Source organism: Equus przewalskii, chromosome 3 (assembly GCF_037783145.1).
Source record: "Equus przewalskii isolate Varuska chromosome 3, EquPr2, whole genome shotgun sequence".
Lineage (NCBI taxonomy): Eukaryota > Metazoa > Chordata > Mammalia > Perissodactyla > Equidae > Equus > Equus przewalskii.
The window spans coordinates 40948030-40974374 of NC_091833.1; the positions used below are offsets into that span (position 1 = coordinate 40948030).

Genomic DNA, 26345 nt, shown 5'->3' on the forward strand with positions numbered 1-26345 from the left:
GGACACAGGCGTGTTCCATGCATGTTCCTGTCGTCCCCGAGGGCCCTGGTGTCATTTGTATCCAGCTGGCAGAAGGCGAAAGAGGATGGAGGATTGCTAGCAGGAGATTTTTGTAGGCCAGACCTGGGAGTTAAAGCTCAGTCACGTGGACACACTTAACTGCCGAGGGGGCTGGGAAATGTAGAAATATGGTCTAACTGTAGGTAGGAGGAAGAGGAAGCAGTTTAATTTCCTAGACGTGTCTGCTGCAATGTATAATCGTATGCAATACATAGATATTCTTTGCCTGAGTTTGAAAGAGAAAAAGAGCATTTTATTTATAAAAGAATTTGAATCTTATAGTATAAGCATTATTTCTTTCACAGATGATTGTAAGAAAGATAAGGAGCTTCTCTCTGATTAAAATATAAAACATAATATAATAGATCCATCTCATCCAGGTTTTAAATTTCATACCTGGCCAGAGTTGAGTCAAAATTTCTTTCAGCAGGTTGAAATGTATGAGTTATGTATGAATGTAGATAGTATGTCTGATTTAAGTACATAATGCTTTGTACCTGTTGTCTTTTATACTTTTATAAGATCTGAAAGAAGTAATCCTGGTGAGGAAAATGGCAAAAATTATATGTAGACTTAAGGAGAAGCTCAAGAGAAACCTTGGGGAAAGAATAGATTTTCTCAGGATTTGACTTGACCTTCTCGCCCTATACTCAACTTTTTATTTCTATGTGTCTCTATCTTTGCACTTAGGCTCAAGCACCTTCAGAAACCATTTGGCTTGCAGCAATAGGAATACTGGGGCATTTTGGAGTCTTAGATTCTTTGAATTGTTAAGAGTTTTTTCTTAAAATTTTTATTGTAATTTATATAATTACACATTGAATAGTAGAAACATAATAACAGATACCTATGTACGTGCCATCACATGTAACACGTATTAGAATCTTATCACACTTGAGTTAGCTATATTTTAAAATAAATACATTATTACAATTATTACCCTACCCAGTTTCCCTCCCTCCATTCTTTTCCCTTTTCCAAAGTAAACACTAAATTTTTATTACATTCATGAATAACGATATATATTATGTGATCTAAAAATTTAAGTAAATGGTATTATCTGATACGTAAGTTGCTTGCTATTTTACTTGATGTTATATTCTCCAGATTTAACTGTATGGATATGTTAGATCTAATTCATTCATTGTTCCCAGTCAGTAAGTCTCTTTTTTAAAAAGTAATTTTAAATTTCAAAATAGTTTCAAACTGATAGAAAAGTTGTAAGAATAATACAAAGAATTCCCATATACCTTTCACTCAGATTCTGCAGTTAACACTTTATCATGTTTGCTTTATCATTGTTTCTTTCTACATGTTTATATTATTATTTTTATTAAGCAATTTGAGAATATGTTTCAGACATGGTGCCCCTTTACCCCTAAATACTTCAATGTAAGTTTCCTAAGACGAAGACATTCTCTTTTATAACCACAATGCAATGATGAAACTCAGGAAATTTTCATTTATGTAGACTATTATCTAATTTACAGATCTTTAAAAATATTTCTAATTATCACAATGATATCCTTTAAAAACAAAAAAATTTGGTTCAGAGTCCAATCTGGTATTATATTGTTGCATTTAGTTATCATGTTTCCTTAGATTCCTTTAATTTGGAACAGTTCTTCAGTCTTTGTTTGTTTTTTGTAACCTTGACTTTTCGTTGAAGAGTACAGGCTATTTATTTTGTAGCATATGTCTTTGGTGGTTTTCTAAACCCATGTTTTCATTAACATTTATTGTTGACACTTTACTATAAAGGAGAGTTTTATCTTCTTGCCCATTTATGTATTCATGAATTCCTGTTTTACTCAAGGAGTTATTATTTATTACTCTCATTATTTATTGAGGTTTAAATTACCTCAGATTTGACCCTTGGGAGCCCTTTCAAGCTGCTGCTTTTGTCTTTCTGACATATCCTGTTCATTCTTTGAGCATTTCCTTACCTTCTGGCACAATAAGATATTCCAGGGTTACCTGACTTTTTTCCCTGCCCCAGCCTTGGAATCAGCCCTTTTTTCAAGAAGCCCTACTTCCATTTCGTGGAGAATGGTATTTCAAAACAAGTTCAGTTCACTAGGTGCATGCATTGCTACTGAGGTGTCGTCGCTTCCAGGCCAACTCACTGGACAGAGTTAGAAATTTATACTTATTTCTTGTCTATCTGTCTATTGAAAACTTTGAGTTTATACTGATACCTACAATTCTAATCCTACACCACAGATTTGTTCTAGTCTCTCCTTTTCCATATTTGAACTCCCTTCTTTCACAATGAGAAACCTCATTCCCATTATCCTCAATATATTTACTTATTTGCTTAATCCTATAAAACACTGAAAATAGTCTCATAATTGCTAACCCATCACTGCAAAAAACAGACTTGAGAAAGGTGCAAAGCTCTCGCCTCTAGGTGACTTTGAGGCTCTACATAAGCAGGAAGTGAAGGCAAGCTGACTTGTAAACTTGCCTGATTGTTCTGGCTAGGACTTCCGATACTATGTTAAATAAGAGTGGTGACAGTGGGCATCCTTGTCTGGTTCCTGTTCTTAGAGGGATAGCTTTCAGTTTTTCTCCATTGAGAATGATATTTGCTGTGGGTTTGTCCTATATGGGCTTTATTATGTTGAGGTAATTTCCTTCTATACCCATTTTATTTGGAGTTTTTATCATAAATGGATGCTGTATCTTATCAAATGCTTTCTCTGCATCTATTGAGACGATCATATGATTTTTACTCTTTGTTTGGTTAATGTGGTGTATCATGTTGATTACTTTGCAGATGTTGAACCATCTCTACATCCCTGGAATAAATCCCACTTGGTCATGGTATATGATCACCATGTATTGTTGTATTTGATTAATGTACTGTTGTATTAATATGTTGTATTTGATTTGCTAGTATTTTGTTGAGGATTTTTACATCGATGTTCATCAGTGATATTGGCCTGTAATTTTCTTTTTTTGTATTGTCCTTGTCTGGTTTTGGTATCAGGGTAATGTTGGCTTCATAGCATGAGTTGGAAGCCTCCCCTCCTCTTCAATTTTTTGGAAGAGTTTGAGAAGTATAGGTATTAAGTCTTCTTTGAATGTTTGGTAGAATTCACAAGGAAAGTCCTCTGGTCCTGGACTCTCATTTTTGGGGAGATTTTTAATTACTGTTTTGCTCTCCTTACTGGTGATTGGTCTGTTCAAATTCTCTATTTCTTCTTGGTTCAGTTTTGGAAGGTTATGTAATTCTAAGAATTTATCCATTTCTTGTAGAATATCCAATTTTTGGCATATAGCTTTTCATAGTATTCTCTTATAATCTTTTGTATTTCTGAGGTATCTGTTGTAATTTCTCCGCTTTCATTTCTTATTTTATTTGTTTGAGCCTTCTCTCTTTTTTCCTTCATTGACCCAATTGTTATTTACAATAGTTATATCCTCTTGTTGGATTGTTCCCTTTATCGTTATGTAGTGCCTTTCTTTGTCTCGTTACAGTTGTTGTTTTAAAGTCTATTTTGTCTAACAGAAGTATTGCTACCCCTGCTTTCTTTTCATTTCCATTTGCATCAAGTATCTTTTTCCATCCCTTCATTTTCAGGTTATGAGTGTCTGTAGGACTGAAATGTGCCTCTTGTATTCATCATATATATGGGTCTTGTGTATTTATCCAATCGACCACCCTATGCCTTTTGATTGGAGCATTTAGTCTGTTGACATTTAAAGTAGCTATGTTCTAATTGTCATTTTGTTACTTTTTTTCTGGGTGTTTTAGTAGTTCTTCTCTGTTCCTTTCTTCTTCTCTTGCTCTCTTCCTTTGTGATTTGATGGTTTTCTTTAGTATTTATGTTTGGTTTCCTTTCTCTTAATTTTTTGTATATTAATTATAGATTTCTGGTTTGTGATTACCATGAGGTTTATATAGAATAACCTACTTATATAGCAATCTATATTAAGTTGATATTCTCTTTAGTTTGACCTCTTTCTAAAAGCTCTACTCTTTTACTACTCTCCTCTCACATTTTATGTTTTTGATATCATATCTAACCCCTTTTTGTGTGTGTGTATCCATTACCCTCTTATCATTGAAATAGGTAATTTTAGTACTTTTGTCTTCTGGCCTTCATAGTATCTTCATAGGTGGTTGATCTGCTAACTTTACTGTATTTTTGACTTTACCAGTGATTTTATTGCCTTTTTTCTTTTTGATAATTTTCTTATTCCTATTTGTGGTCTTCTCTTTCCCACTTAAATAAGTCCCTTTAGCATTTCTTGTTAACCCAGTTTCTTGGTGATAAATTCCTTTGATTTTTGCTTATCTGGGAAATTCTTTATGTCTCCTTCCATTCTGAATGATAACCTTGCTGGCTAGAGTATTCTTGGCTGTAGATTTTTTCCTTTCAGCACTTTAAATATATTGTGCTGCTCCCTTCTAGCCTGTATGGTTTCTGCTGAGAAGTCACCTATTAGCCTCATCGAGTTTCCTTTGTATGTTACTTGTTGCCTTTTTCTTGGGACTTTTAGAATTCTCTCTTTATTTTTAATTTTTAACATTTAAATATAATGTGTCTTAGTTTGGCCTCTTTGGGTTTATCTTGTGTGGTGCTCTTTGTGCTTCCTATATCTGTATGTCTGTTTCCTTCCTTACGTTAGGAAAGTTTTCAGCCATTATTTCTTCAAATTAGTTCTCTGCCCATTTGTCTCTCTCTTCTCCTTCTGAGACTCTTATAATAGGAATGTTAGCATGCTTGCTGTTGTCCCAGAGGTCCCTTAGACTGTTCTTGTCCTTTTTAATTCTTTTTTCTTTTATCTCTTCAGGCTGGGTGATTTCCTCTAGTCTTTAATCCAGCTCACTGATCCATTCTTCTGTATCATCTACACTGCTATTGAGTCCCTCTAGTGAATTTTTTTGTTTCTTGTATTGTATTCTTCATTTCTGATTGATTCTTTTTTGTTTTCCAGTTCTTTGTTGATGTTCTCACTGAATTCATCCATTCTTCTCCCAAGATCAGTGAGCATACTTTTGAGTTTTTGTTTGAACTCTTTATGAGGTAGATTGTTTCTGTTTCATTTAGTCCTTTTTCTGGGGTTTTGTCCCATTCCCTTACTTGGAATGTATTCCTTCGCCTCCTTATTTTGATTCTTTCTCTGTGCTTATATATATGTATTAGGTGGGTCTTCTGATCTTGGAGAGGTGTCCTTATGTAAGAGATGCCTCATGAGGCCCAGCAGTGTCCTTCTCTCTTGTCACCAGTTCCAAATGGTCTGAGAGTGATTCCTGTGTGGGCTACATGTGTCCATCTTTTGTGGCAGGGTTGCTCTTGCTGCAGGTGCCCAGGGAGGCTAGGCTGTTCCCCTGGCTGGCTGGTTGTAATCTTCAGCTGCGTGTGGCTGCTGTGAAGCCTTCAGTCACTTTATTGAGTGTGGGGAGCCTGAGCACAGTTGGCTGAAAGGTCTAATAGCACATTCCTGTTGAAATTTTCCTGTTAAGTCAGTAGGCCCTCAACATGGCTGGTTGCTAGGCTCAGGAGCTTACTATTGCTTTAGGCCTCTGGCCTGTGAGGCTGTTGTTAGCTCTCTCACTATTTCAGCTGAGTTGGGCTGGCCCCTGGAATGGGAGCATCCAATTGTTTCAGGCTTTGGAAGGTGGGGCCGATCCCCTATGTGGCTGTTTAAGAAGTACTAGTCTTCTGCAGCTGATAAACCCCATGACCCACAGGGCCACACACACCGTAAATGCAGTCCTGCCCCTTGCACATGTCATGACCCAGTGAAGTGGACCCAGTCACCCCACTGCAGAGGCCCCACACACTCCACCAATGCCCCACTCACTCTACCTGCTCCTCATGCGTGCCCTGACCCACAGAGGTAGACTCGCTCACCTGGCTGCAGAGGATCCAGACACCCAGCCTATGTAGCCCACAAGTTGCCTGAGGGTTTTCCATTGGGTGGGGCCAGTCCCTAGGGCAAGCTTCCCACCCTGGCTGAGATGGATTAAATTGGTGCTAAATTGGGGCAGACCCTGGGCTAACAGGCTGGAGGAAGAACTCCAATGGCATCTGTCTGCCTGCCTCTGTGTCAGCACGCCTGTACTAGGTCACAGTAATGGCTGCCACCAATGTCTCAGTCCCTGGAGAGGTCTCCCATCTCACCACGATGCACTCAGAGCCTACCAGGTGAGTGTTTTTTCGCCAAAGGACTGTGCACCTTTTTTTCTTGTCATTTTAGGTTGCTTTGCAAAATGGGTGAATTTGTGCATAGGCCCTTTTAGAGCCAGCTTACCCCCCCCCCCCTTATGTCTGATAGCTTTTCTGGGGGTGTTCCCCATTGTTGTTAGTAGCCAGCAAAGCCAGATATTATGACACTTGTCTTGGTTGTGCTGAGTCCAAAGGATGCTTATAGCAGTAACACTCCCCTGCTCAGGTCCCTGGCTCCTCCAGGGAAGGCTACATACCTTAGGATTGCTCCCAACTGGCTATGAAGTGCTGCGACTTGCAAAAATGGCTTTTTTCCTCTTCAGAAAGGAATTTCTGCTTCTTCCACCTCAGTCAGGACTGAGCCTTGTTGCAGGGGTTCTTTTTATCTGGTTTTCAGTTTTCTCTCAGGGGTAATTGTTCCACGAATCTTTGTAAATTGGTTATGTCTGTGGGAGGAAGTGAGTTCAGAGTCTGCCTACACCACCATCTTCCTAATAATCTCAGAAACTATTCTTGAGGAAGCCAGGGTGTTGGACTTATTAGATGGTCTTTAAATAAGCTGTTTTAAGTATATTCACAGTAGGAAAGGAAACTATGTATAGCTATGTATAACTAGAACTAAAGGAAAATATAAGAACAGTGTCTCACCAAATACAGAATATCAATAAAGATACAGAAATTATAGGGAAAAAAAAGCAAGTAGAAATTCCGGAATAGAAAAGTACAATGATGGAAATGAAAAATTCACTAGAGGGATTCAATAATGGTTTTGAACTGGCAAAAGACAGAATTAGCAAACTTGAAGACAAGTCAATTGATATGCAGTCTGATGAGCAGAAGGAAAAAAGAAGGAAGAAAATAAACGTAACCTCAGATAATTGTGGGGCACCATCAAGTGTACCAACATATGCATAATGAGAATCCTAGAAGGAGAGAAGAAAAAGAAAGAGTCAGAGAGAATATTTGAGGAAATAATGGCTGAAAACATCCCAAATCTGATGAAAAACATTAATCTACAGATATAAGAGGCTCAGTGAATTCTAAGTAGTATAATTGAAAAGATATGCACACTTAGACACATCACAGTCAAACTATTGAAAGAAAAAGACAAAGAAATCTTGAAAGCAGCAAGAGAAGTGACAAGGAATTCCTAATAAGATTAACAGCTAGCTTACCAGGGACCATGGAGGCCAGAAGGCAATGGGATGATATGTTCGAAGTGCTGAAAAAAGAAGACTGCCTATCAAGAATTCTGTAATCAGCAAAACTATTCTTTGAAAATGGAGGCAAAATTGAGACATTCCTGGATAACCAGGAACTGATAGAATTTATCTCTAGTACACCCCCTAAAATAAATACTAAAGGGAGTTCTTCAGGCTGAAATGAAAGGTCATTAAACAATAGCTCAAATCCACACAAAGAAATAAAGAACAAAGGTAAAGGTAAATACATAAGCCAGTATTATTTTATTTTTGGTTTGTAACTCCTCCTTTAGATTCCTGTTGATTGTGGAACATACTAGAAATGATACATTTTATGTTCAAATACAGATAGTTTAAGACCTGATGGACTGCTTCATGCTATAAAACTTATGAAGAACCAGGTTACCTCTGGTAAAATGAAGAGTAAGGATATTGTAAGTTATAGATATGTCTTCTGTTCTTACCTTGAGAATTCCTGTTTCTTTCTGGCTGTAGCGTCTTTTGTCCCAAGAGTATTTTGCTCCCCCTCTCTGTGCTGTATCTGGTTTTCCAGGCCTTGACTGTCCCATCATACTGTTAATATCACAATATTTATTCATCATCAACAGACATTACCAGTGTCTTAGATATTTGAGTAAGATATCCTTAGAAGAACAATGGAGATAAATTCTGTAAAAATTACAGTGAAATTAGTGGAAGTCCTCTGGTCTGGTGTCAGTGTAGTTTGTCCAAGATAAAGGAAAGTTGTGGGAGGTGGTGTAATGGGGCTAGACTGCCTGCATTTGTTTCTTGGCTTCACCATTTAATAGTTACTTGTCCTTGGCCAAGTTGCTTAAGCTCTTTGTGCTAAGCTTCCTTATCCAAAATATCCTGGGAAAGAACGTTGGTTTAATGTGTTGAAACTAGTATTTTCTTTTTTCACAGTAGTCAGATCCTTGGCCTTAGCTTAAACAGTTCTCTGATAACTCTTAACTTAAATCTCAAAATGTTATTCTTGTTTTAAAATTACATTTTTTATGTATACTATTTCTTTGTTTTGGAATAATATATCATCTATTAGAAGGCCAGAATAGTGCCTCTAAGCTTCCCTAGATGTACAAAACCTTTTTCATATATGAATAAACGTTTCTTTGACATATAAAATTTGATTTCTTTCTTGATAAATTATTATTCCTAGAAGAAGGAAACAAGAAGGAAACTTATTCCACGATTTTAATAGGTCCAGTTTATTTGATGACCTACTTTAGTTATTATTGAGTCAATCCAATTTGTATTTATTAGAATAAAAATCTAGATATAATTTAAGAAAACATGTAAAAATATAGATTTACATATAAATTAAAGACATAGTTCTTAATACTCAAGATGATTCAATAAGTTTAATTTGAATTGAATTGCAGTATTTTTGAAATCTCCATCTTGAATTTGGGAGAATTAGAGATAGAGTATCAAAGCTTAGTAGCTGAAGACTTTATTTTCTTGTTTTTCCTGCAGAAAAAAAACACAAGTTCTTCACAGAATACTGTGAAATTGATACTATAGTAACATTAATTCAAATATCATCTAAATTTCTGATAATTCTATATATATCTTCAGCTGCTTTTTGAGATAATACTATATGTGGGCTCAGTTTCCGAATGTGAATTTTACTAGAAAATTAAGTAGATAATCAAATAGATGAGTAATTATTGTTGTTATTCCCTGAATTGGTGAATAACAACTGCTGGACGTATCTTTTATAGCTTCAAGATAGAAGCAACTCTGAAATTGAATTGTATAAGACTCTAGCCAACAAATAAGTTTTAGCTATATTTAATCTGTAAAGAGAAATTCTCTTTCTGTATTATCTTGTGTAACATTTTGAATTACAGAATTTAGCGTCCTTCTCCGTTTTTTAGAAGAGCTCAGGTAACCATTAGAAATCTACTTTTCAGAGGTGGATTTCACAAGCAGTTTGTGGTTGGAATTATGACACTGACATATTTCTATGATAACCTGCTAGGAACTGCATGCGTGCTGCCACACTGGAAAGCAGTCCATTAGTGTTTGAATTGGTGCACTTTGGGACTTCATAAATTCTGTTTCCATCCTTAATTATAGAAAATACATGGGGGGAAGTTGCATAGCCCCTTCTTCATTCATTTCATTGTCAACATTCATATAAAATAATGCCACTCCATGCTGAGTTTTCTTGAATTGTCATATTTTATTTGCTAATGACTTTTCAAGTTGACAGTGACCTTGAAGTTGGTATTGTCAACACTCCTTGATATAAAGAGAGTGTGATTTTGAGCTGAGTGCATCAATTTCTTCTTCATTTTCTGTCTGTATTTTTAAAAGCGTTTTAAATTAGGTTTCTGATTGAGCCCTTACCTGAGTACTGCAGAAGTTAGTAGTTAAGTTGTCAACTCACATGGTTTAAATGCAATGAACTTTAGTGTATACATAGGAAAAGGATTTAGCTAATGTCTTTGAATGGTCTGTGTGTATGTATATGTATAATCTTTCCTTCTACTGGATTACCTTAAGAATTGTTAAGCAGTTGAACCACAAAAATCACAACAATATAAATTAACCTGAAGGAAGCTTCTTGGACATAGTTCTGCTCAAGGTCCTGAAATGCTGTGTTAAAAGGATTAATATGAAACCATAACATGTATTTTTTAGGCTATAAAAATGCGATGTAAAAGATGATTTATCAGAATATTCTGTTTTAAAATATTGATTTTTTTTTACAAATATATAAGCTATAGTAAATCAATATACTAGATATACTTCCTGAAATATATAAAATATCTAACATATCTAATATGGCTATTATATAAGAACAAAGTTCTACATTTGTATACTTCACTGCTTATTATGCCTAAAGTCTGCCGAATTATGAAATTCTGCTTCATTTCTTAGAAAAAATAGAGTACAACACAAATGAGAAAGTTTGCTCTTCCTACCATCAAAACTGTATGTATACTTTAAAACCCATGGCTCTATTAGGTAATTCCATTTGAAAGACAGCCCAGAACACTTACTTTACCAGGAGAAATTGCTGTGTGGCTTAGCATCCTTTCTTTTCCAGAAGCGCTATAGGGGGCAGCAGTCATTGGAGTTGCCACCGACCCAAAGGCACAGGGTGCTTTTGGCTGCTCTAGTGGATGCCGTGTTTCTTCCCCTACTCCTCTATACCATACACTGCTCTGCCTGCCATGTCAGGCTGCGCCATTTTTCTGTGCTATTCTGCGAGGTGTTAGAACATTTGTCTTTACACCCTCAGACTCAAAGCCTTTGGATGATCTGACTGCCTCATTTCCTTCTGTGTTATACTGAGGGATGCCAAAGCAGTGTACACCTGATGTGTTGTAGAAATTGGTGGGAGAGCTCTTTCAATTTTTATTCATAGCTCTGTTTCTTCTAGGATTGACAAGGGTCTGGGCTTAGGAATCATGTATCAACTAGACGACAATAATAATAATAATATCTTATTTTGATATAGTGCTTTATAGTGTTGTAGCTTCATATGTTAAAGCTGAATGTCCATAGTGAAGAGGGGAAAATATCGCTCTGCTGTTTTTGTTATAATTCACTAGAAAGGATCCTCATATAAATAATCTAAACACATTGAGACCACTTACAGTGCTGGAAATATTCCTAGTGGAAATAAAGATTAATGCTTTTTATTTATATAGCAGATTTTCCTGGGCTTCGTTGGATTGTAGGTACTAAAGAGAGTCATAATTATGTTAATAACTCAAATGTATGTATGTTATCTCCTCCTATTGATGTACAGGACCTCCAGCCTTTGGCCAAGTTCCCCTTCCCAGGTGTTTCTAGAATTCCTCAGGGGCCATCTCAGCCATCCTCCTGAACAAGTCTGTCTCCACTGAGACAGCTACTGCTCCACCAGGCACTTCAGTCTCTGCCAGATGGTGCTCTCTGCTGGGAATTTCCACCTATGTGCTTGATCACAGCTAAAGCTGTGTGATGAGCTGGGGTGGAGTGAGGGGGGTAATGCTCTTCTTTCTTTGTCTTATACTGTATTAGATGGGTCTAAAAGTAGCGCTAAATTTTACCAGTGTTTTAATGAAACAGGTCTTTTAGATTTTTATCATAACACCTTTGCACTCTATAGGACACAGGCTGACATCCAGTGGGGACTGTCTATTAGGAGGCAGATTCAGTCAACAGAAAATACTTGGCTATTAGTATTGCCACGCTTTTGACACTAAGATTTTCTCACTGGGTGAGGGTCATCATGATTAGCTGCTTCTCGTAGGGTAAGTTTTCACATTCACCTTCTGCTTGATTTGCTCTGTTAGTTCACCAGACATTCCCAAACATGTCTAAATCTTACTTGGACATAGCTGGTAACTCCTTGTTTCTCCATTCTCAGCTCCAGCATCCTCCACTACCCCAAGCAAGGGAATTTACTAAAGTCAAAGCAGGGGGAAGCTTTAGAAACATTATAAATCAATTTCTCTATGAGATTGCATCTATGAAAAAAGATTAAATGAAGGTCCCATTTCACTTCACGCAAACATCAAAGTTCTGTCAGAGGTTGTGTTGGCCCCTGTTTGATTCTTTAAGATCAGGTGGGTGTAGAATGGAAAGTTTAGTTTTATTGTGTTTGTATTTTATAATATCTAAGGGCTAGTTGTTGGGTGGTAAGCTATAGATAGTAAAAGGCATTTTCCCATAGTAGGGAATTTTAGTGCTGTACCAGCTTCTTTTTGGATTTTGTGCATCCCAAAGCTTTCTGGAGCAGTGTCTCTCTAACTAGAGTCTGGCCTCATTAGGGGTCAGTGGCAGTGCTTCCAATTTGTTTTCAATCATTCATACCAAGAATAGAGTGGGTATTAGTGTTCTCATTAATCACTTTATGTAATGGCACTAGTGCAAATCTCCAAGCTTATTAGTAGTTTTGAGAATTGCTCCCTACTCACTACCCGAGAGTCCATCCTTATCTCCAATTTCTGCCTTTCTGGGGACATTAACAGGGTTCAGTTGAGGGTTTCTTTTTTTTTTTTGTATGAAGTGAGGTCTTTTTCTGGTTCTTGTCTCTGCTGTGCGATATTTTCCAGAAATTCCTTGAAGTTTTGGAATGTGAATGATACTGCCTCTTAGTTTGTAGCACTGATAATTTGTGTCTATTTTATACACTTCCTTTGAAATTTTGGTGGGAGTGGGGCAGATGTGGAGTTGATTCAACACTTTAAACTGGAACTATGCTTTTTAATTACTAATATTACTATTTATTTTATTAATATTATTTTAATGGTAATTGAGAGAGATTGTTTCTACTGTTCTAGAATAGTAATAGTCACCTAGAACAACTGATACACTGTTTTATGTAGTTGAACTATAAATTTATGTTATGGGGATTTTATTCAGGATTGTTTTAATAATCCAAGCTTATTTTAAAACTATATTTTTACAAATGTGAATTAAAAAATAAGTTAAAGAGACTAGAGTTTACCTTTTACTATCAGTTAAAAAATGAGATTTTAAAAAAGAATTTTAAACAATTCTTAAATGATTGCTCAATTTAGAATCTATTAGGTCAACAGAAGAGAATTCCTGTAAGAGGCTACTGTTCTTGTATTAGACTTTATTGTTTTATTAGTTTCCAATGAAGCCAGGTGCTTTAACTTGTCTAAAGTAAACGTTTTAATGGGTCATGCTTAATTTTGACATTTGTTATAGTGAATGTAAAGGAAAGATGATTGTTGATTTCTCATGTCACAAAAATTTCTTTGTCATGAAAGGTTGATCCTGACCTCTAGCATTAACAATAAAATGAATTGGGGGTAGTTTTTAATTTATTGTTATGTATTTCTTACTCTTTAAAAATGTTACATGAATATGTTATAGTTTTAAATAGCAGGTAATTAGAAGTTATCTAGTATTTGCTGGTGATGTTTGAATTTGAATTTAATTTCTATTTAATTAAGCCATGGCTTTCCCATTCCCTAAATCATACAGTTCTGCCTCCCTCCCTTTTGTAAATGATGAGGAGCTTATTTTCGTTGCCCTTAAGGTGTTAGATCGCTGAATTACGGCCAAGAGCAAAGCTGTTCATATTGGTGGAGGATATGCTGGAACTACAGGCACTTCCTGGGAATCTTGGCCGACTCAGGAGTGGGATGGGGCACAGCGGTGATGACTTAGCTTGAGATATATCAGGGAAGACTAGCATTTTCCAGTGGAACCTCCTTGACTAAGGCTATCCCTATTTCAGACTTAAGTAAAGTTAAACATTGTTTCATGACTTATTTAAACTATGTCTCATCTTCACTTTTTTTTTTTTCAGGATTTTTCCAATGCAACTTTGAAATACAAGGGGATACATTTTGGCAACTCTTTGGGAAGACTAGAGTTACCCATAAAGTCAGGGCCTGGTCCTGGACAGTATGATATAGTCCAGTAAGTAAAAAAGAATAGTATACCTTTAATGTAGTTCTTGACTATAAAGTATTCTAATAATTTAGACTAGGTTATGCTGTTATGAAGAAAAAATCAGTATGAAAAACTCCAAGAGGAATTTTATTTTGGAGTAACCTGTATGAAAACTGTTGCTTTTTTTGTGAGCCAGATCCTGTGCGACCTGCTTCACGTGTATTACCTATTTAATTTTCGCAAGTTCCTGTGTAATTACTATTGTTATAGCTATTTTATCAGTGAAAATGCAAGGGTCAAAGAAGATAACATATTCAAGATCGTGTGGCTCTTAAGTGGCAAAGTTAGACTTTAACTGAGGCTGTTCGATTATACAGCCCATGTATAAAGTACTAAAATGTACTGTCTTTGATTATACAATAGACAAAAGATCAGAGAAAATATAAAACAGGGTGACCCAGGATTCTCCATCTTGTCCCTGGCTCTGGTATCCATTTTTCTGACTACAGGATGGATTTAGAAGGCATTCTCAGTTAGTGTGTGTCAGAACTATAACATTAGGTTGGAGGTAATATTTATGAAGTTTAACTAGGAAATATATTTCTGGCATAATAACTCTTCTATCTTTATTTTCTCCTTCTCCTACAGTAAAGCCTTAGACATGAATCCATGAAAGGCAAAATTGAGTAACAAATACCATGTTGTCCTCAAGATCTACCACTGCTTTTCATGATTAATTTTTTTTTTTAAAGATTTTATTTTTTCCTTTTTCTCCCCAAAGCCCCCCAGTACATAGTTGTGTATTCTTCGTTGTGGGTTCTTCTAGTTGTGGCATGTGGGACGCTGCCTCAGCGTGGTTTGATGAGCAGTGCCATGTCCGTGCCCAGGATTCGAACTAACGAAACACTGGGCCACCAGCTGCGGAGTGCGCGAACTTAACCACTCGGCCACGGGGCCAGCCCCATGATTAATTTTTTTTTTAACAGGGTCCAGCTTATCTGCCTGATTCTCTCTCATAGGATGAGTTTTCTTGTGAGAAGACCCACAGTGATTACCTATCCAGTTAGTTTGCTAGACAGATCCAGACACCTCTGTACACCAGCAGTGACATAGCTTAGGCTCTTGCTTGCTGCTTGCTGCTGTTCATTTGTTGAACATTTCAATTCGTGCTTGTGTGGGGTACTAAATTTAGTAACTGAAAATGAAAAGAATAAAACGTGGTCCTTGTTTGGGGGAATTTATACTCTATTCTAGAGTCCTTTTCATTTTTTCACTTCCCTAATATGGGAGATACACCTTGAATTTTTATTCTTTTATTACTTACACTAGAACTTTAACATGTGGATTTAGCTCAATGGGATCTAAAACAGTATCTTTGTCTTTCTTATGAACAGAACAAAGTCTATCAAATGCTCTAACTCTGCTCATCCCCTTGGCGTATGTTATTTAGTATTCTCATCTTATCCTTTTCTTCTTTTAGTTTGGCTGCTTTGCTTATCTGTCAGTTTGTCTCTGTCTATCTGCCTGTCTGCCTGCCTGTCGGTTTTATTGAGGTTTGATTAACATAAAGCAAAATTAACCTTTTTTAAGGCATATAGCTCTGTGATGATTGTTTTCCATCCCTTCCACTGCACTTCTGACGAAGTACCTCGAGCATTACCAAGACTCCATCTAATCGTGTTGCTCTGATTTTGCCTGGTAGTGTTTTCCTAACAGTACTGTGTACTTCTCCAACCCTGTCGCACTCCCATTCTCCTCCTATTTTTTTAATATTACTTTCTCCTTGATCTTTATTGTTTCTCTTGTTTCTTCTCTTCCTCTCCTTGTATTTTCACTTTTGCCTGTAGGAATGTGTCCATAGAGATGGCATCCCAGACTGCTTCACTCTGTCAGCATCGCCGGAATTTGTCCGCTCTTTGGTTTTGGTGCCTTCACTGTACCTTTTATTTGGAGTTGTCTCGGTTCTGTCTGGCAGTTAACATTTTCTACCATTTTTTTTTTGACTTTTTATCTTATTGGTTGAGTCAGAATTATTCTGGGAGTTTTGCTGTGGTATAAAAGTGCAGGTACTTGGCCACTGTAAATGGAAAATGCAGCTTTCAGGTCACTTTTTGGGAAAGACGCAGACCTAAATGATACGTGCCCCTTCTGATATCGCAAATATAAATTTGTTATCCATTAAACTATTTGGGGTTTTGAAAACATGTTCATTTGTTGAATTTTATGTGAAAAAAAATCAGTGAAGTCAGCATTTAACAGTGAAGTAAGATATTAAATGCATATTTAAATCGTAGCATTGTCAAACAAAGAAAATAATAGCAATTATGTAACAAGCATTTGTTTTCCTGTTTTTTTATTATCTGTTTTTTAATCTGCTTATGTTCATTAAAAATGTTTAATATGAGATTTTTTTGAAATTCTGTTTAAGGAATAGAAAAAATAGTATAGTCAGCATAACCTATTTAAATATAATTCTTGTAATAATGATAGCTAACAGTTATTATGTACTTTTTATGGGCCATGTGTGGCACTAAACACTTCACATATATTGTCTACATTAATCATTACAACCTGGAGAATTGGTTATTACTATTTCCAATCAGGTGAAGAATCTAATCTGAAGCTTAGAGAAGTTGGGTGATTTGTGTAAGGTCCCACAGGAGGTAGCAATGCTAGGATTCATGTCAGGTTGCCTGACTCCAAAGCTTGCACTTTCTTTTTTTTGAGGAAGATTAGCCCTGAGCTAACATCTGCTGCCAATCCTCCTCTTTTTGCTGAGGATGACTTGCCCTGAGCTAATATCCGTGCCCATCTTCCTCTACTTTATATGTGGGACACCTACCACAGCGTGGCTTGACAAGTGGTGCCATGTCTGCACCCAGGATCCGAACAGGCGAACCCCAGGCCCCTGAAGCGGAATGTGTGAACTTAACTACTCTGCCACCTGACTGGCCCCCAAAGCTTGCACTCTTAATCACTGTTTATTTTCTTATTTTCGTGAGGTCATGTAAATATCAATGAAAATAAGCTTCTTTTTCATTTTCAAAGATCTTTCTTTATGCCCTTTTACTGATTGTTTTATGATATAAATAGCATAGGACTATTTTCCTCTTATTTTGGTAATAGTTGAAATACCAAGGGATTTGAAATTTAAAAGGCTTTTTATGGTAAACGGAATACACAGGAAACTTTTTTTTTTTTGAGGAAGATTAGCCCTGAGCTAACATCTGCTGCCAATCCTTCTCTTTTTTGCTGAGGAAGACTGAGCTGACATCTGTGCCCATCTTCCTCTGTTTTATGTGTGGGACTCCTACCACAGCATGGCTTGACAAGCAATGCATAGGTCCACACCAGCAAACCCCAGGCCGCTGAAGTAGAACGTGCGAAACTGCTGTACCATCGGGCCGGCCCCAGAGTAGACAGGAAACATTTTTTTGGTGGCTTTTTGTTTAAACTCATGACATAAATCCAACATCCTGTTTTCTTTTTTGCTGTCCTTATTAGAATAGATTTGTTATAGTTCTCTGAATTGGAAAATGCAGAACTAAACAACATAAATGAATGCATTTTACAAAGTTTAGAATATTTTGGTTTGACATACCCAGATGATCGTATTATTGCATATTTTTTAAGCAGGAAATGGTGTAAAAATATTCTTTGCTTATATAAACATTTATATATTTGAATCCTTGAGAGTTCCTCAATTTCTTTCTGAATTTTCTAAAGGAAAAAGACACCACATTATGAAAATATTAACATCAAGAGAGATCAACAGCAAAATTATTGCTTATCTCTCCCACGACTTTATGAAGTAATAATATTGCAGGAGGAAAAAAAGGTAAGTTGAAAAGTAGCTATTTCATCTACATTCTAGAGGTTAAGCTCATTGACTCATATCACAAGGTTAGAGTACTCTTAGATCTACTGTGACTGGTGGCTAATTGTCACTCAACGAATATGGTGGAAGCAGCAGTACTTCAAACCTCGATTGAGTGATGACTGTCTCTGCTAACACCTCTTGTGATAAAGGGCTCACTAACCCTAAGGTTTCTTGTTTCAGTAGTGGACAACTCTGTTTCTTACAATTCCCTTCTTAAACTGACCAAAATGTACCTGCCTGCTGTCTACTTATTCTCCTTTTTCCTATCCCTTTTTTAATCTTTTCAATCCCTTTTTTAATCTTTTCTAATAATGATAAATGTTGTAAATATCTTTGACTATTCTCATTATTTAACTTCAAGATAACTTATTTTCCTTTGACATTATCTAGGGATCTTCTTCAGTTTGTGAAGCTCTCTCTCTCTTTTTAAAAAATATGATACTAGAACTAAGCATAATATTCTTGGTGTAGTCTGCTTAGTACGTGGTAAGATTTTCATCTTCCTTGTTCTGGATAGTGTATATTTATTAACATAAAACCTCCAATTCCATTAAATATATTTTTTGGTTGCTACATTTCAGTTTACTCCTTTGGGACTTGTAGAAAAATAAAGCCTTGGATCTTCTTCCCTTCAGCGTATTATTATATTTAAACTTAAAAACTTGTGTATTATAGGATTACAAAATTTAAAATGGATACATTTAGAGTAAGGATAAATGATTCTCAGTTAAAAAATCAATGACTATTTCAATAAGAATGTTCTCTGCATTTGATTTCCTTAGTCTTCCCCTGAGTATTAAGCAGCAATAAAAAAATTATTTATAGAAATATTAGAAAAAGACAAAATAACAGAATAATATAATACAATTGTTTTCATAGAATAACAATTATAAATCTAAAACAGCATAAAAAGTGTTAATTTAGAATCATGAGAGATATTGGTCTGTAGTTTTCTTGTAGCATCTTTGCCTCCTTTTGGTGTTAGGGTAATGCTGGCCTCAGAATGAGTTGGGATGTATGCTCTCTGCTTCTATCCTCTGAAAGAGATTGAAGAGAATTGGTATAATTTCTTCCTTAAATATTTGGTAGAATCCACCAGTGGACCTGTCTAGGCCTGGCAGTTTCTGTTTTGGAAGGTTATTAATTATTGATTGAATTTCTTTAATAGATAGAGGCCTATTCGGACCATCTGTTTCTTCGTGTGTGAGTTTGGCAGATTGAGTGTTTCAGGGAATTGATACATTTCATCTAGGTTATCAAATGTATGAGCACAGAGATTTTCAAAGTATTCATTTATTATCATTTTAATGTCTACGTGATTGTAGTGACGTCCCCTCCTTTATTTCTGATATTAGTAACCTGTGTCCTCTTTGGTTTTTTTTAGTTTGCATGGCTAGAGATTAACAGATTTTATTGATCTTTTCAAAGAACCAGCATTTGATTCTGTTGATTTTCTCTATTTAGTTCTTATTTTCAATTTCTGTTCTAATTCTTACTATTTCTTTTCTTCTGCTTATTTTGGATTTAATTTGCTCTTCTTTGTTTTCCTAAGGTGGAAACTTAGATTCTCATCTGTACTTTCAATGATATAAATGATGTAAACTGTATCTAGTTGATTGATGGTGTTATTGAGTCCAACTATGTCTTTACTGATTTTATGCCTGCTAGTCTGTCGATTTTTGAGAGGGGGTCTTGAAATCTCCAACTGTGGTAGTGCATTCATCTGCTTTTCCTTGCAGTTCTATTAGTTTTTGCCTGATATAGTTTGCTGCTCTGCTGGGCGCATATACGTTAAGAATTGTTATGCCTTTTTGGAGAATTGACCCCTTTATCCTTAAGTAATTATCTTCTTTATGCCTGATAACTTTCCTTGCTTTAAAGTCGGCTCTGTATGAAATTAATATGACTAGTCTTGCTTTCTTTTGATTAGTGTTAGCATGGTATATTTTTCTCCATCCATTTACTTTTTAAAAATTTTTTATCGAGTTCATAATAGTTTCTATCAGTGTGAGATTTCAGTTGTACATTATTTCTTGACTGTCACCACATCAGTGCTCCCCTTCACCCTCTATGCCCACCCCCCACCCCACTTCCCCTGGTTACCACTGAACTGTTTTCTTTGTCCATGTGTTTGTTCATATTCTGCATATGAGTGAAATCATCTGGCGTTTGTCTTTCTCAGTCTGGCGTATTTCAGTTAGCATAATTCCCTCCAGGTCCTTCCATGTTGTTGCAAATGGGATGGATTTGTCTTGTTGGTGGCTGAGTAGTATTCCATTGTATATATATACCACATCTTCTTTATCCAATCAGTTGATGAGCACTTGGATTGTTTCCATGTCTTGGCTATTGTGAATAGTGCTGCAAAGAACATAGGGATGTATATGTTACTTTGGATTGTTGATTTCAAGTTGTTTGGGTAGATATCCAGTAGTGGGATAGCTGGGTCGTATGGTAGTTCTATTTTTAGTTTTTTGAGGAATCTCCATACTGTTTTCCATATTGGCTGCACCAGTTTGCATTCCCACCAGCAGTGTATGAGGGTTCCCTTTTCTCTACACCCTCCCCAACATTTGTTATTTTTGGTCTCAGTGATTATAGCCATTTTAACAGGCATAAGGTGGGATCTTAGTGTAATTTTGATTTGCATTTCCCTGATGATTAGTGATGTTGAACATCTTTTCATGTGTTTATTGGCCATCTGTATATCTTCTGTGGAAAAATGTCTCTTCATATCCTCTGCCCATCTTTTGATCAGGCTGTTCTTTTTTTTATTGTTCAGTTGTGTGAGTTCCTTATATATTATGGAGATTAACCCCTTGTCAGACATATTATTTGCAAATATTATCTCCTGATTGGTGGGTTGTCTCTTTGTTTTGATCCTAGTTTCTTTTGCCTTGCAGAAGCTCTTCAGTCTGTTGAACTCCAACTTGTTTCTATTTTTCTTTTGTTTCCCTTGTCTGAGAAGAGGTGGTATTTGATAAGATCCTTTTAAGTTTGATGTCAAAGAGTGTACTACCTATATTGTCTTCCAGGAGTTTTATGGTTTCAGGACTTCAAGTCTTTGATCCATTTTGCGTTTATTTTTGTATATGGCATGCGATAGTGGTCTACTTTTGTTCTTTTGCACGTGATTTTCCCAACACCATTTATTGAAGAGACTATCTTTTCTCCATTGTATGTTCTTGGCACCTTCGTGGAAGATGAGCTGTGCATAAATGTGCAGTTTTATTTCTGGGCTTTCAGTTCTCTTCCATTGATCTGTGTGCCTGTTTTTGTACCAGTACCATGCTGTTTTGATCACTATGGCTTTGTAGTACATTTTGAAGTCAGGGATTTTGATGCCTCCAGCTTTGTTCTTTTATTCTCAGGATTGCCTTAGCAATTTGGGGTCTTTGGTTGCCCCATATGAATTTTAGGATTCTTTGTTTTATTTCCATGAAGAATGTCATTGGGATTCTGATTGGGATTGCATTGAATCTGTAGATTGCTTTGGGTAGTATGGACATTTTAAGTATGTTTATTCTTCCAATCCATGTGCATAGAATCTCTTTCCATCTCTTTATGTCATTATCAATTTCTTTCAGTAACGTCTTATAGCTTTCATTGTATAAGTCTTGCTTGATTAAATTTATTCCTAGGTACTTTATTCTTTTAGTTGTGATTTTAAATGGAATTGTATTCTTGAGTTCTCTTTCTGTAAGTTCATTGTTGGAGTATAGAAAAGCAACTGATTTTTGTAACTTGATTCTGTACCCTGCAACTTTACTGTAGTTGTTAATTATTTCTGTTATTTTTCTGATGGATTCTTTGGGGTTTTCAACATATAAGATCATGTCATTTGCAAACAGTGAGAGTTTCACTTCTTCACTCCTTATTCGGATTCCCTTTATTCCTTTCTCTTGCCTAATTGCTCTGGCAAAAATCTCTAGTACTATGTTGAATAAGAGTGGTGATAGTGGGCATCCTTGTCTTGTTCCAGTTCTCATGGGGATGGCGCTCAGTTTTTGCCCATTGAGTATGATGTTGGCTGTGGGTTTGTCATATATGGCCTTTATTATGTTGAGGTAATTTACTTCTATCCCTATTTTGTTAAGAGTTTTTATCATAAATGCCTGTTGAATCTTGTCAAATGCTTTCTCTGGGTCAATTGAGATGATCATATGGTTTTTATTCCTCAATTCATTGATGTGGTATATCACATTGATTGATTTGCAGATGTTGAACCATCCCTGTGTCCCTGGTATAAATCCCACTTGATCATGATGTATGATCTTTTTGATGTATTGCTGAATTCGGTTTGCCAAAATTTTGTTGAGGATTTTTGTATCTAGGTTTATCAGTGATATTGACCTGTAGTTTTCCTTTTTCGTGTTGTCCTTGTCAGGCTTTGGTATCAGAGTGATGTTGGCCTCATAGAATGTGTTAGGAAGTGTTCCACCTTCCATAATTTTTTGGAATAGCTTGAGCAGGATAGGTATTAAATCCTCTCTGAAAGTTTGGTAGAATTCCCCAGGGAAGCCATCTGGTCCTGGGGTTTTATTCTTTGGCATGCTTTTGATTACTGTTTCAATCTCTTTCCTTGTGATTGGTCTATTCAGATTTGTCTGTTTCTTCTTGGTTCAGCTTTGGGAGGTTGTATGAGTCTAAGAATTTATCCATTTCCTCTAGCTTATCTATTTTGTTGGCATGAAATTTTTTTATAGTATTCTCTTATAATCCATTGTATTTCTGTGGTGTCCATTGTTATTTCTCCTCTTTCATTTCTAATTTTGTTTTTCTGAGGTTTCTCTCTCTGTCTTTTTTTGTCAGTCTGGCTAGGGGTTTGACAATTTTTCTTATCTTCTCAAAGAACCAGCTGTTCGTTTCATTGATCCTTTATACTGCCTTTTTTGTTTCAATAGCATTTATTTCTGCTCTGACTTTTATTCTTTGTCTCCTTCTGCTGACTTTGGGCTTTGTTTGTTCTTTTTGTAATTCAGTTAGGTGTAATTGAGATTGCTTATTTGGGATTTTTCTTGTTCGTTAAGGTGTGCCTGTATTGCAATGAACTTCCCTCTTAATATGGCTTTTGATGCATGCCATTTGAGTTGGTATGATATGTTACCATTTTCATTTGTTTCCAAATATTTTTTGATTTCTCCTTTAATTTCTTCAATGATCCATTGCTTGTTCAATAGCATGTTGTTTAGTCTCCACATCTTTGTCCCTTTCTCAGCTTTTTTCTTGTAATTAATTTGTAGCTTTATAGCATTGTGATCAGGAAAGATGCTTGTTATTATTTCAATTTTCTTAAGTTTATTGAGGCTTGCCTTGTTTCCAAACATATGGTCTATCCTTGAGAATGTCTGTGTGCATTGAGAAGAATGTGTATTCCGCTGTTTTGGGATGGAGTGTTCTATGTATGTCTATTAAGTCCATCTGGGTTAGCTTTTCATTTAGTTGCACTGTTTCCATGTTGATTTTCTGTCTGGATGGTCTATCCATTAATGTGACTGAGGTGTTGAGGTCCCCTACTATTATTGTGTTATTTTTAATATCTTCTTTTATGTTTGTTAATAGTTGCTTTGTGAACTTTGGTGCTCTTGTGTTGGGTACATAGATATTCATAAGTGTTATATCTTCCTGATGGAGTGTTCTTTTGGTCATTATATACTGCCCCTCTTTGTCTCTCTTTACCTGCCTTATCTTGAAGTCTACTTTGTCTTATATAAGTATTGGGACACCTGCTTTCTTTTATTTGCCATTAGCTTGCAGTATCATCTTCCACCACTTCACTCTGAAGCTATGTTTGCCTTTGGAGCTGAGATGTGTTTCCTGGAGGCAGCATGTTGTTGGGTCTTGTTCTTTAATCCATCTTGCTACTCTGTGTCTTTTCATTGGAGAATTTAATCCATTTACATTTAGGGCGATTATTGATGTATGAGGGCTTAATGCTATCATTTTATCACTCATTTTCTGGTTCTCCTTCATTTCCTTTATTTCTCATCCTGTGTGTTTTGGTCTACCCCTTGAATTCTGTAGTTTTTTATGATGTGTTTCTTTGTCTTCTCCTTATTTATTATTTGTGTCTCTGTTCTGCTTTTTTGTTTAGTGGTTACAATGAGGTTTATATTCAGAATCTCGTGTATAAGATAGTCCATTTTTGATGGACTCTTATTTCCTTAGTCTAAACCGATTCAGTCTCTTTACTCCTCCTCCCCTAAGTTGTTTTTCTCACATTTTATTCCATCTTGTGTTGTGAGTGTGTGGTTAAACTGACAAGATTATCTTTGTTTTTGGTATTTTCCTTCCCTATTATCTTTAATGCTGTACTTGCATATTTGCTATCCTGTTGCAATTCTGTCTACCTATTTATCTCCTTACTCTGTGCTTTGTAACCCCTTTCTCCCTATTTTTTTTTCCAGGTATGAGGACCTTCTTGAGGATTTCTTCTAGGGGGGTCTTGTGGCTATGAACTCCCGTAGCTTTTGTTTGTCTGTGAAAGCTTTTATTTCTCTATTATATCTGAAGGATATTTTTGCTGGATAGAGTATTTTTGGCTGGAAATTTTTGTCTTTCAAAGATTTGAATATGTTATTCCATTCTCTCCTAGCTTGTAAGGTTTCTGCAGAGAAATCTGCTGAAAGCCTAATAGGGATTCCTTTGTAGGTTATTTTCTTCTGTCTTGCTGCCCTGAGTATTCTTTCTTTGTCATTCATTTTTTCCAGTTTCACTACTAGACGTCTTGCAGTAGGTCTTTTTACATTGACGTATCTAGGAGATCTGGAAGCCTCTTCCACACAGATTTCCCTCTCTTTCCCTAGGTTTGGGAAGTTCTCTGCTATCATTTCTTTGAACACACTTTCTGCTCCATTTTCCTTCTCTTCTCCTTCTTGAATACCTATCATTCTTATGTTGCTTTTTGTAATTGGGTCGGATATTTCTCAGAGACTTTCTTCATTTCTTTTTATTCTTAGTTCTCTCTCCTCCTCTGTCTGGAGCATTTCAACATGTCTATCTTCTATTATGCTGATACACTGCTTTATGATGTCCACTTGAGCATTCAGGGAATCATTGTTTTGGTTTCAACTCTTCCATTGTGTCTTTCAATATTTCTGGCTGATTCTTCTTTATAGTTTCAATCTCTTTTGTGAAATAGCTCCTGAACTTGTTGAATTGTTTCTCTACATTCTCTTTTACCTCGTTGAGTTATTTGATGATAGCTGTTTTGAATTCATTGTCATTTATATTACATATTTCTGTGTCCTCAGGACTGAATTCTGGATACTTGTCATTTTCTCTCTGGTCTGGAGATTTGATACAGTGTTTGATATTGCTAGAGGAGGTGGTTTGGTTCTTACACATCCTGATATTATTTGGTTGCACTTACCGACTGTTACCACTGGGTGGAGGTCAAGAGCTTCATATTCTGAGCCCTCCGCCTTCAGCCAAAATCCCAGGCTGTGGTCTGTGGGGTGCATGCGGGGAGGGGTGCTTTTTCCTTTGTTCACTCTGGGCTTTCTTGCTTTTCTCTCACGATCCCCTCTCCTGGGGTGTTGGCTTGATGATGTCACCCCCCATGAAATCTCTCGTCCAGATTGAGTTTTTCCCTCTAGGCTGCACGGGCCCTTAGGGGTCCTTGATGTTCCTGTGAATGAATGTCCCTTCCCCTGTTCCTTCCCTCTTGGAGCCTCCTGTGGTCATGGATCACAGTCTTTAGGGGAGTGAGTGAAGTTCTCTCTTACCCCATTCCAGCTCCTCCAAGGGGGGCTCCAGCCTCTCTGCCCTCCCTTGTATGGCTGTATGTCTCTCCGATGTTTTTTGTGTTGTGTTAGGATGTCCTTTGTTGGAGCATGGATGACCTTTTTCATTGTATGTTGCAGGGGAGAGAATCCCTATGCAAGTTCACTTCGCCATCATGCTGATGTCACTCCCCCATTTACTTTTAATCTATATGTATCTTTATATTTAAAGTGAGATTCTTGTAGACAGCACGACTACTATATACAAGTCTTATCTAGCGGGGCTTGTTTTTTGATCCACTCTGGTAATCTCTGTCTTTTAAGTGGTACATTTATGTCAATGATATTTAGTAATTATTGATATAGTTGGATGAATGTCTACCACTTTTGTTACTGCTTTGTATTTGATGCCCTTGTTCTTTGTTCCTGTTTTTTCCTTTTTCTATCTTTTGTGGCTTTAATTAAAACATTTAATAAGATTAAATTTTCTCTCCTTTCTTGGCTTGTAGCTATACTTCTTTCTTTACTTTTTAAGTGTTTGTGCTAGTTTTCAATATTCTTTTACAACTAATCCTTGTCCACTTTCAGATAATACTATACCACCTTGCAGGTAGTGTGATACCTTGTAATAACAAAATAATCCTAATTCCACCCTCTGTTGTCTGCATCATTCCTGTCATTCATTTCACTTATATATAAGCATACATCAACATATAAATATATGATATGTACATAAGCATACATAATTGAATATATTGTTGCTATTATTATTTTGAACAAACTGTTATATGTTAGATCAATTAAGAATAACACAAATAAAAATTTTTATTTTACCTTTGCTTATTCCTGCCTTGATGCAGATCTGAATTTCTGAGCTATATTATTTTCCTTCTCTCTGAGGAACTTC

General features: G+C 36.3%; 1 protein-coding gene across 3 annotated transcripts in view; it reads left to right on the plus strand.

Moving 5' to 3' along the window:
* Positions 1–26345, plus strand: part of STPG2 (sperm tail PG-rich repeat containing 2) — a 519252-nt gene that overhangs the window by 16767 nt on the left and 476140 nt on the right. For all 3 annotated transcript variants that reach the window (XM_070614235.1, XM_070614236.1, XM_070614237.1), the window contains 2 exons: positions 13749–13861; positions 17561–17672. In XM_070614235.1, the coding sequence (XP_070470336.1) occupies positions 13749–13861; positions 17561–17672 (225 nt within the window). The remainder of the gene's footprint in view (positions 1–13748; positions 13862–17560; positions 17673–26345) is intronic.